The 10665-nt window shown below is 42.9% G+C and overlaps 1 protein-coding gene across 4 annotated transcripts; it reads left to right on the top strand.

Moving 5' to 3' along the window:
- The first annotated feature begins 353 nt into the window (after positions 1–353).
- On the top strand, positions 354–10404 carry LOC147640910 (uncharacterized). 4 transcript variants are annotated; one of them, XR_015268596.1, is made up of 7 exons: positions 354–410; positions 3010–4272; positions 4750–4988; positions 7017–7050; positions 7208–7291; positions 8782–8875; positions 8961–10404. XR_015268596.1 is itself a non-coding variant. In XM_086816536.1 (3 exons), exons 2-3 carry the CDS (start codon positions 3288–3290, stop codon positions 4866–4868), a joined length of 1104 nt encoding a protein of 367 aa, XP_086672662.1. In that variant the 5' UTR covers positions 354–410; positions 3010–3287; the 3' UTR covers positions 4869–5251. The 4 variants fall into 4 exon arrangements, 1 of the variants encoding a protein (XP_086672662.1); XR_015268594.1 differs by having other exon boundaries at positions 7017–7291; XR_015268598.1 differs by lacking the exons at positions 7017–7050; positions 7208–7291; positions 8961–10404 and having other exon boundaries at positions 8782–8825.
- The last annotated feature ends 261 nt before the right edge of the window (positions 10405–10665 follow it).

Here is a 10665-nt window from a genome sequence, read left to right as displayed (position 1 = left end):
AGGAAGAGTTTCACAAAGCTCCCACTTGGCAAGAATTTGGGGGAGGAAGAGGTTTTAGGAGGTTTGGGTAGAATTTGAATTTGGAGTCTTAAAAAAAGTGGGAAGCACCAGTTGCCCACTTTTATCAAATAACATCGCACGTGCCACCTTGCCAAGGACCTGAATCAAACTCGAGTTTACTACTAACGAACTAGAGTTTAGCTAGCTCTGCATGCAGAAGGCGATAATTTTAACATGAACTATCATATCAGGTGGGCATTTTGGCACGCAATACGAAAATCTTTAAGCGTTAATTTTTCCTTGATCCCGATGATTTAACGTATTAATCACAGCTTTGCTCCTTCCACAGTCTGGATCTCCCATTCATGCGATGCTCTCATTGAATATCAAGCGGAGAATCGTAATATACTGTAAGTTCAACTATTCAAGTCTGCTTCTCTCACTTTGAAAAAGCAAATGCATGAAAAGAATGGAATTTAGAATTTTGCTTCATATTTGTTAAACATAATTATTAGTCCTATTTCATAACACAATAGCAGGGACTGACATGATGTGTCCATGCATTTGGGTCTGTAAACTCTATAATTAGTACTATGAACTTCTATATATTAAGAGTACCAAAGGCATACTTAAGCTTAATTCCTTGTAAAGTTATGTTTATTGTCAAGTTAGATAAATTGGTGCCTTTGGCTGTTAATAATTTGTAAGGGCTTTATCAATACTTTGTATGGATCTGTGCCCTATTTAAATCTCGCATTTGCACAGTACTCGTGCCCACAGAGACATCAGGTGTGGGCACACGAATGGCCATGCCTGTTAGCTTCCCAACTTAATCAAGTCTCTAGCTGCATGTAACTTCCTTAAAAAAAAAAATCCTTTCATTGATTTAAAAAAAAATAAAAAATTACATACATACATACATACATACATACATACATACATACATACATATATATATATATATATATATATATATATATATATATATATATACACACACACACACACACACGCGCACACACACACACACACACACACACACAGACACGTGTATATATGTATGTGTGTTTGTGTGTGTGGAGAGAGAGAGAGAGAGAGAGAGAGAGAGAGAGAGAGAGAGAGAGAGAGATCATAGATCTATGTGTGTGTGTAAGTAAACATATACTTACACACACACATGTAAGTATATATGCATGTGTGTAAAGAGATACGAAGATGTGAAATCATATAGATAGGAAAAGATGAAGATAACAAGAAGCTGGTGTCTGAATGTCATGTGCTAACAAGGTTACATTCTCGCAACCAGTCACTGCACAAAGAAAGGTTAGCAGCATGTGAAGAAGAGACACACAAGGAAAAAGAGGAATTGACTGAGGAGGTAACAAGGAGAAGAATGGCCGAACAGGATCTCCAAGTACAAAAACAGATATATGAGACCATCTTAGAAGAGATTAATAGCCCCCTCAATGAGATGAAGGCAGATTTTGATAAGAAGGTGTTAGAATTCATGGCTCATGAAGAGGAATCCCAAAGTCTGTAGTGCCAGGTCAGTGAGCACGTCGAGGAGTTGCCAAGCTGCAACAAACAGAGAAAGACTTTGAGGCAAGCAGAAAACTGGCTGAGGAGCAGATCACCACACTGCACAAAGCCGAAGAGGTAAAGAAGGAACGAATTGAATACCTTGAGAAAGAGCGGGAAGAACTAAACAGGCAACATGCCCAAACAATTAGAGTACATAATGCAAAGATCCAGGCGATCGAGGAGCAGTCTGGTATACACATTAGGGTTGGAATGGGCCGACCCTCTTTTGTTAATGATGTATTTGGCCATTTCCATGTGTCGATCATGTTCGTTCTTGGTTCTCCTAAAGACTGGGATGTCATCGAGGAACATGATGATACATATCCCTAGAAAAGACCGGAAACTCCGAGACATCATCTTGCTAGAGGTGGCTGGTGCATAAGGCATTATGATTGAAATTCTCTTGGAAGTAAATTACTATTAATACAATCAAGAAAGATGAATCGAGAACAACTCCTCAAAGATACATTAAAATTGTATACATATTAGGGCTGGAATGGGCTGACACTCCCTTGTTAATGCAATGCACCTGTTTTTGTAACCACTAGTATGTATTAAATATTGTAGAGAACATGTTTGATTTTGAATATTGAAGTGTGCTTTTGTAGTTTGTAGAAGGTTCTGGCAGCTGTCCATGGCTTCATAGGTGAATGGGTAAGTATTTGAACCACTGAGCGGGAGGTCCCAAGCCACTAGCCTCGGCCGATGGACACCGAGGTCCTTTGTAACCTATGGGCAAATCAAATTGGCCTCTCCTTTACCAGGTTTTGAGCTTGAAGAGGAGCAGCATATTCCTGTCTTGGAGAGGAGCAGCATTCCCTCCTCCTCCCCCCCTCCCCACCCCCCACTCGCCGCCCCAAAAAAAGAAGAGCTTCTGGTAGCTCCTGAAAACAATATCCACCACCTTTTATAGAGAAAGAGAAGGCATGCACCATTCCCTCACATTTTTGCACGAGTGCGTTCGAGCGGCCATGTGATGTCATTCTCTTGGACTATGAAGCTGTTTCTCCATCGCTTCTGTAAATGAGTTCCACCTTCACATACATATGACTCTTACAAATATGAGAGTTGTGCAACTCCAGATGTACATTGCATGCGTTTTGATGGTTACAAGCTATAGGTGGTGCCTGGCTACTTTCTTGGCTCCTTTAATCTTCAAAACATAAGGGTGTCATAACCACAACCCCTTTCTTGGCATTCAAACCCAGATGCACTTCTAAACCTCACTTATATGCACTTTATGGCTTTCCTTGCATTAGCGCCTTCTGATCTGTGCATGTTCTATTCCAATGTAGACACATGCACCTGAGATGGCACACTTGATAGGCTGGAATTGTACATTTGGTTTTGTCTTATGCACCAACTTTACTAGATACTGTACTTATTTGATGCAAGAAATTTACAAATTGTATTTATTTGGATGGACAGTTATTAAAGGTCCTATGGAGAAGGTCAGGTATACAAATCAGAAGTGAAGTCTGCACATGGAGATATGATTTTTTGTTGGAAGCTTATCATAACCGGCACTTTAACAAATGGATTATAACATGATATAGGTTTCAGGCTTCAGTAAAATTTCATTCTTCTATAGAGATCTTAATTTTTATCAGGGAAGGGGGGTAAAATCATGGAGAAGCTGTTAGAAAAGCAAGGATAATGCAGAAGCCTGAACAGAGTTAAAGAACATGTGATTGATCTTCTGATCGATGGATGATCATCAAGGTGCAAAGAGGAGGAAGGGAGAGGGCACTAGGAAGGAAGATTGTTCCAGGAAACCAAACGGAGACGCAAGACAAAGGTGGCAGTACAGTACTAGGTACATTCATGACTATACAGTTATCATAGGATGGAAGGGTTGGTGTGCATTTGAAGCCGAGGAAGATGAAGAGGGTGTGGAGGCACTAGTGAGAAAGAGAAGGCAAAGGAAGATTCTTGAGAGGGATTGGGAATGCAAGCATAGGTATAAAGTAGAAACAGATATTAAACCTTTGTGTATTTTGATAGATGAAGTTCCTACTGTTCAAGAAGACAGTGTGCTCAAGTTAAGCATAGTCCAGAAGCAGGTGGAGAAAAGTGAGGAAATGCCGGTTGGTACGGACGTTCCTCTCTTAAATGAAGCTCAGTTTGCAGTCAATTTGTCCTCTCAACAACAGATCAGTCAATCTCAAGCAGAAAGGTTTTTACAAGATCCCAGTCATGTAGACAATGCTACTGTGAAGATGGATGGTGAGAAGTTGGAACAGCAGCAAAGATTCAAAAATTCAAGCTTTAATGTCCAGTCACCAAAGGAAGAAATTTTCCTTCAGGATTCTAGACCCAATATAGTTTGCAATCCTCAGGAATCAAGGACTTCTTTAGACGACACAAAGATGCTGCCTTGTGTTTCTGCCCCTAGGGGGCCTCAGGTGTGTGATGCTAAGAGAGAGCTGTGCAACTCTTTTGTGGATATGAAGGTTGATCCTATGGTGAACAATGGCTTTGATGGAGGAAATGATACAGTTGTACTCCAAAGAAAAATAAAGATGTCTGCCATCCAAACTATATATGGAAAGAGCCTGCTAGTGAATGATCATTTGAAAACCGATGAAGCTTTCAGAGGATCTGGTGAAGCACAGATGACTAGAACTGATGTCAATGAAAGGAGGGCTAAGAGAATCAGAGAAAACACAAGCGGTTCTGATGTGAGTAAAGGTAAACAAGTGAACCCTTGAGTGGATTTGGAGTTTAGTGTTTCTTTTAGTCATATGATGGATGTGCTAACTGCTTGATATGATTTTTAAGAAGTGTTTAGTAAGGGTTGGATTTTTGTTGGATGACTAACTCCACCAAAAGGGGGAGCTGTTCGGGTATGAGAGATTTCTTATATTGTTTCCCATCTAGGGCTTAATGCCATGCGTGGTATCTCAGCCTCGGCACTGACCATGCCAATCACGTGCCCATGGGGGAAGCTCAAAGCAGTGTGTGCTATTCTCTTTTGTTCGTCATTGCAACTAGTCTCTCTACAACCTAAAGGCAGGGTCATAAGGGATTTTACTTTATGAGCATGGAAAAAAGATGAGCCTGTTTCATTGAGAGAGAGAGAGAGAGAGAGAGAGAGAGAGAGAGAGAGAGAGAGAGAGAGAGAGAGAGAGAGAGAGAGGGTAATCACTAAATTTATTCATGTTTCAGGAGCTTCTGTAAAATGTCCCATTTGTGATCTAATTATCCCTGGAGATATTCAGAATGCCGGTTTCAACAATCAGTTCAATCTTCACGTTGATTTGTGTATAAGTCTAAGATTCAAGTAATCTAGCCATTCAAAGAGCGTGAAACAAAAGGCATCGCAAGTCACAGAAAGGAATAACAGGGACGAGTTTGTAGGAAGTTTTATTTCCCGATATATATATATATCTTGCAAGAAAACTTATGTATTATTCTATCTTTTTTGCTGACCTTTAGATATTGAAGCATTCTAGTCCAAGCTTTTTCTTTTTCAAAGAAGTTGATCGTTAAGGTGGTGATTTTTTTTGTTCTTGTTGCCACCTCATATCATGTGGTATGCAGTCTCTAAATGGTTTCCTGGCAATATTCTACTAGGAGCTTTCTATCTCTCTATGCATCAGGTTCCTAGTCAAGAGATTATGGGTTAAAATGACATTCCCTGCACTTTGTGCCATCAATAAGGTTAGGCCACTGGCTTGGCTATCATGTCAAATGAGGCCTCTCTCTCTCTCTCTCTCACACACACACACACACACACACAAAATACAACATGTGGTTGACAATTTCATAGGATTATGGATACCAGATTTGCCTTTGCACAGAGGCCATGGAGAATTGCATTTCACAGACAGCATGTAAAGTGGTTAAGATGTGCAAAGCTCATTGACTTCCAGCTGGAAAATTTGAGGAAAGTGCGAATGCTGTACATGCATAGACATGGGACAAAGGTGCTATACAGGAGCAAGTACTCTACCATGAAGCTACAAAGTAAATAGGTCTTTTTTGATGAAGTTAATAGACCAACTAGAGTCAATTTCTTGATACATGCACATACTCATTACGAGGCCAAAAAAGAGTATGCCACGCTTTTAATCTCCACCAGGGCATAGCTCTAAGAGGAGTAACTCAAGATCTTTAGATGCGTAAGTGTAGGTCTAAGATAAATTATGAAACAAAAGTCTATAGGAGTATGTAGACACCACACATTTAAACTTCAATGGTTATCCTTGAAATTAAGAGTGGGTTTGGAATAGACAATACAAAAGATGCATGCAGACATTGTGTTTCTGATTGAGACTTGGGGAGCATGATACCCATATATAAGTCAAGGAAGAGGTCAAAACAGTGACATACAAGATGATATCAGTTGCCTTGATAAAATGTGACAAAATTTTGTAATATGACATACAAAAAGTGATTTTTTGATGACATATAAAATGGATTCTCTCTTTGACACTTGCGATGTGTCCCTTTAGGAAAGATATCAATCTGTAGTTTAACCAAGTTTTCTAGCCAATGTGGCCGGTTCTTTGTTTGACATGCTGCACAATCTGGGTATCCCATTTATGAATGGTACAAAGCTCTGGCAATGTCCCTAGTTGATGAAACACGTACATGTCACTGAATTGATGATGAATGCTCCTTCCTACAACAAGTGTTGCTGTACGAGTTGCCTTGTCTAAAACACTTGCTCTACCACATATAAGGATTAAAATTGGGAAGTACTTGGTTATAATCTATTCTATTATTTTCACTCTTCTATACTCCCAGCTGCGTGGCACCTACCCCTAACTCCACGTGGCAAGCTCCCAAGAGGAGCGTGAGGTTCACACTCGCACACACCATGCTTCTCAAAGCATCTCTCCTAACAAGTGCTGCTGGTCACTGTAATCGTTATAGTGGTTATATGCAGGTCTCTGTAAACCCTAAGTGCAGCTCAGCCAGTGAAGGCGTTGCCTGATTTTCTGCCCTTGCATTTCCCCCAGTTCTCGTGGTGGACACTGCCAGTCCCAAGCAAGGCACTGCTGTGGAGCCACAAGGGAGGGGTGCTGCACTTCTCCATCTTGGACAACCTCTTCTTGCTGCTGAAGGTGTTTGACTTTTACGTCAACTGTACCTTCTTCGTGTCGGTCGACTCTCCCTTGGTCTTAACTGCCTTTGGACTCCCTTGCCCCCTTGCCCCTCGCTTTCCGCATCCCTTCCTTAACAGCTCCTACCTCCTTGTCACTGGCAGCAGTACCACCCCCACAAGCTCACCGAGGTTTCCATCAACTACCAGCCTGCTGGCCACTGGCTTCTTAGCCCCCTTAACCTTGGCTATCCCCTTCCCTACAAACACAGAAGGTACCCCTCTCTCTCTCTCTCTCTCTCACACACACACACACACACACACACTCACACAGTTTTGAGCCTTGCTAACATTTTGTCATTGGATGTTCTACATGTGTTCACAGGCTAAGTACCATGCGTCTCACTTGTGAAGATGGGGTAAGAGGAGTTGCCCTCTCAAGAAACTCTTGTAAATATATAATATATCCCTTCCTTCTGCAACTCTCTCCCCTTCCTGTATGTGATTTTCATTCTAGTACCAAAATGGTTCAAAACCTTAACTGGCGATGTCTTCAAACCCTTTGTGGAGGTCCAGGACCCCCTCGAGTTCTTCTCAGTCTTTGGCTCACTGGAGCTTCTCTGCTGCCTGCTGCGAGGCTGCCATCAATGAGAAAATCAAGTAAGTGCCCCTTTCTTCTGCCTCGTAATGAGCTATGGCTCAAAATACTACTCCTTTCTTCTGCCTCCTAATGAGCTATGGCTCAAAGCACTACTCCTTTCTTCTGCCTCCTAATGAGCTACTGCTTAAAGCACTACTCCTTTCTGTGGTTTCTCTGCTGAGGAACAAAATGCTGTTGCGATTCAGAGTTCATGCAGGTTCTATGATGCATTATGCAATTAGGCATCATGCCAGCATTTATGATCCATCATGCCGTAATGTGTGCATCTATTGGCACATTGATACATACCATCAGATTTCATGCTATCACATATCATGCACCATGCATATTCAAATTCATGTTACAGATTGCATGCAGGATGAAAACTTTTCACATACAATGCAAAAATTCTGCAATCAGGTCAAGCTCTTTTTCTTGGATGGCACTTTAACTAGGTTTCCAAGATTAGTTCAGATCGGTCTGTCTGGCTCTCCATATCTCTGTGGTTCTAGGCACATTGTTATGTGATGAGATTGATGACAGTCCTTTGCCCAAGTTGTTATGTTGGTTGGCACTCTGACTGTTTCCCATGATCAGGTCGGCATGTCCAGGTCTCCATATCTCTATGGTTCTCAGCACATAGTCCTGTGATGAGATTGATGATGGTCCTCTGCACTAGGTGCTATGCTGGGCATATGTAGTGGTGACTATTGAAGAAATTTCCTGTGGCCCACTATTTGAACTCCCTTTTATGTATAGGAAAACTATATTTTTATTTTATGTGTGGTAAGTGTCCAATATCCATGGGAGGGTGGTGCCAAAACTTGAGCTTACGCGTTTACCCACACTCTGATGCAAGCCACTTCACTTGGAACCCCAGTGCTGGACTAGAGCCGTCTCTGCGATAACCCATTCATGTGGATTACTAGGATGGAGCAAACATACAGTGGAAGCCTTTGGTTCCCTTCTGTGGTAGAACCACATTGGTGGAAGACAGATACCAGGCTCCCTTTTGGATGCCAAGCATGCAGAGCTTGGTCATGTCTCTTGCCTGTTAAGAAAACTACACTGTGGGCAGGTGGTTTGTGTGGTTAGAGCTGCATAATGAAAGTTTTTCTTTGGGAAAATGCTTAAAGCATGCAGGGTTTGGTCTTGTCTCTTGCCTGTTAAGAAAACTACACTGTGGGCAGGTGATTTTTGTGGTTAGAGCTGCATGATGAACTTTTTGCTTTGGGAAAATGCTTATCATGGAATGTGAAATAGAAATAACATCATTTTGTGCCTCGGAAGCTGTGCATGCACCTAATCAAAGGAGCTGTAGATTCTTGCACATCAAGTTTTCTACTTCCTATTTCTATGTTTAGCAGAACTGGTATTTCAATGTTTTAGCAGAACTGGTGTTAGCAGTGGTTTTTTTCTTTTGGATTTGCTTGCAGTGTTGAAAAAAATACATCTTATGTGTACCGTGCTCTCTTTGCATACATTGACCGAGATAATGTCGCATTGCCAGGTTTTACTAAGTAAGTCACATCCAAGCTCTTATGTGTACCATGCCCCCTTTGCGTACATTGACCGAGTAATGTCACATTGCCAGGTTTTGCTAAGTAAGTCACATCCAAGCTCTTTTTTTAGTTGGTGGTAAAGTCGCCTTTCTGAATTCAACTCATCAGACACTGCACTTGGGCGTAGGTTCTTCAAAGGCTCCAGTGATGAGGAACGATCCCATGCAGAGAAACTGATGAAGTATCAGGATCACGCTTATGGTCCTTGGGGAGCCTACATGGCGAGAAAAGAGAAAAACTGTGTATTGCAAGCCTTCATGATGGCATCATGCAGGTGGTGGGCTCTGCCTTTCTTCCTTTCCTTATCCTGTTGGTAGCTTGGCTACAGGTTTTAGAGGTAAGCGTATGCAATCCCTTGTTTTTCTCCATTTTCGTCTCCTCTCCCTCTCCCTCTCCCTCTGCCTTCTGCTTTTTGCTCTTCTCTGCTCTCTTCATGCGAGCCCCATCTTCTTTTCACCCCATAGCCTTCACCCATATCTCTTCTCTGCCCATCCCTCCCTGCTGAGTTGAATGGCTCTCTGCCTTGAAATCAGCATTGGGTTCAAGATGGCCAAGCAAGTGGTGCATCTCGGCACCTTCCATCTGAACCTGCTCAATGGCCTGCTCGTTTCCTCCATGTGGTAGCAGGTGTGCATTTACTCCATGATGCAACAAGTGGTGGTACGAGAGAACGTTAGAACACTGCAGATGAATGATAGGGATAACGTTAGTCCTCTACTTCCTTTGGTTACCTCCATTTGTCCTGCGACGTTTTGGTAACTGCTGCCCGACCCCGTGCTGAGGTCACCCACGCCGACTTCTATTATTTTCACTCTTCTATACACGGAGTGGTGTGACACCTACCCCTAAGGCCATGTGGCGATCTCCCTCGATGAGTGTGAGGCTCTCACGCTCACCATGCTTCTCAAAGTGTCCCTCCTAACAAGTGCTGCTGGTCACTGTAATCGTTAAAAGTGGTTATATGCAGGTCTCCGCAAACCCTAAGTGCAGCTCAGCCGGTGAAGGCGTTGCCTGATTTTCTGCCCTTGTTTTTTCCCTAGTTCCTGTGTAAGGCACGGCCATGGAGCAACAAGGGAGGGGTGCCCCACTTTCCCATCATGGACCACCTCTTCTTTTCATTTTTTTTTTCTCTTTTTTCCAACTAGCCTTAGGCCCAAGATCCTCCCGTAGTTACCATTTTTTCACCACCCGTAGGTGCTTTTTATCCTCCCATAGGCGATGCCGCTGAGGAAGCACCTTGTGGGGTTTTGAACCCACGACCTCCTGGTCCTAGGCAAACACCTTCACTACTTGGGCTATCAGTATTGGCTTCAACAACCTCTTCTTGCTGTTGGCGGTGGCGGACTCTTGCTTCAACTGCACCTTCTTTGTGTTAGTTGACACTCCCTTGGTCTTAACGGCCTCAGTAGAAGCGTCGCTCTCCCCTTCCAACCTCCACCTTTTGCACTACCAGGTGGTGCCTTTCCACCTGCCTTTTTTATCTGGAAAGGAGATCCTCTAGTAGTTATCAAAAAGAACAGCAATGCAGGCTAAGTACAAACTCAGCTCCGTAGAGGGGGCGATAATCAAAATGACAAAAAAGAGGGAGGGGGGGGGGGTGTGCTCCTTCCCAGACTGGCCACTCTAGGGGGAGGCGGCTACCTCATTGGCTCGCCAGAGATTCTCTGCCACCTGCTCTGCGAGGCCGCCACCAATGAGCAAATCAAGTAAGTGCTCCTTTCTTCTGCCCCCTAATGAGTTATGTATGGCTCAAAGCACTACTCCTTTCTGTGGTTTCTCTTCTGAGGAACGAAATGCTGTTGCGACTCAGGGTTCATGCAAGCTTCTATGAT

This window comes from Cibotium barometz, chromosome 2 (assembly GCF_041138505.1).
Source record: "Cibotium barometz isolate CiBa-2024 chromosome 2, ASM4113850v1, whole genome shotgun sequence".
Lineage (NCBI taxonomy): Eukaryota > Viridiplantae > Streptophyta > Polypodiopsida > Cyatheales > Cibotiaceae > Cibotium > Cibotium barometz.
The sequence above is the reverse complement of the archived record's forward strand: the minus strand, read 5'-3'. Positions and strand labels throughout refer to the sequence as shown.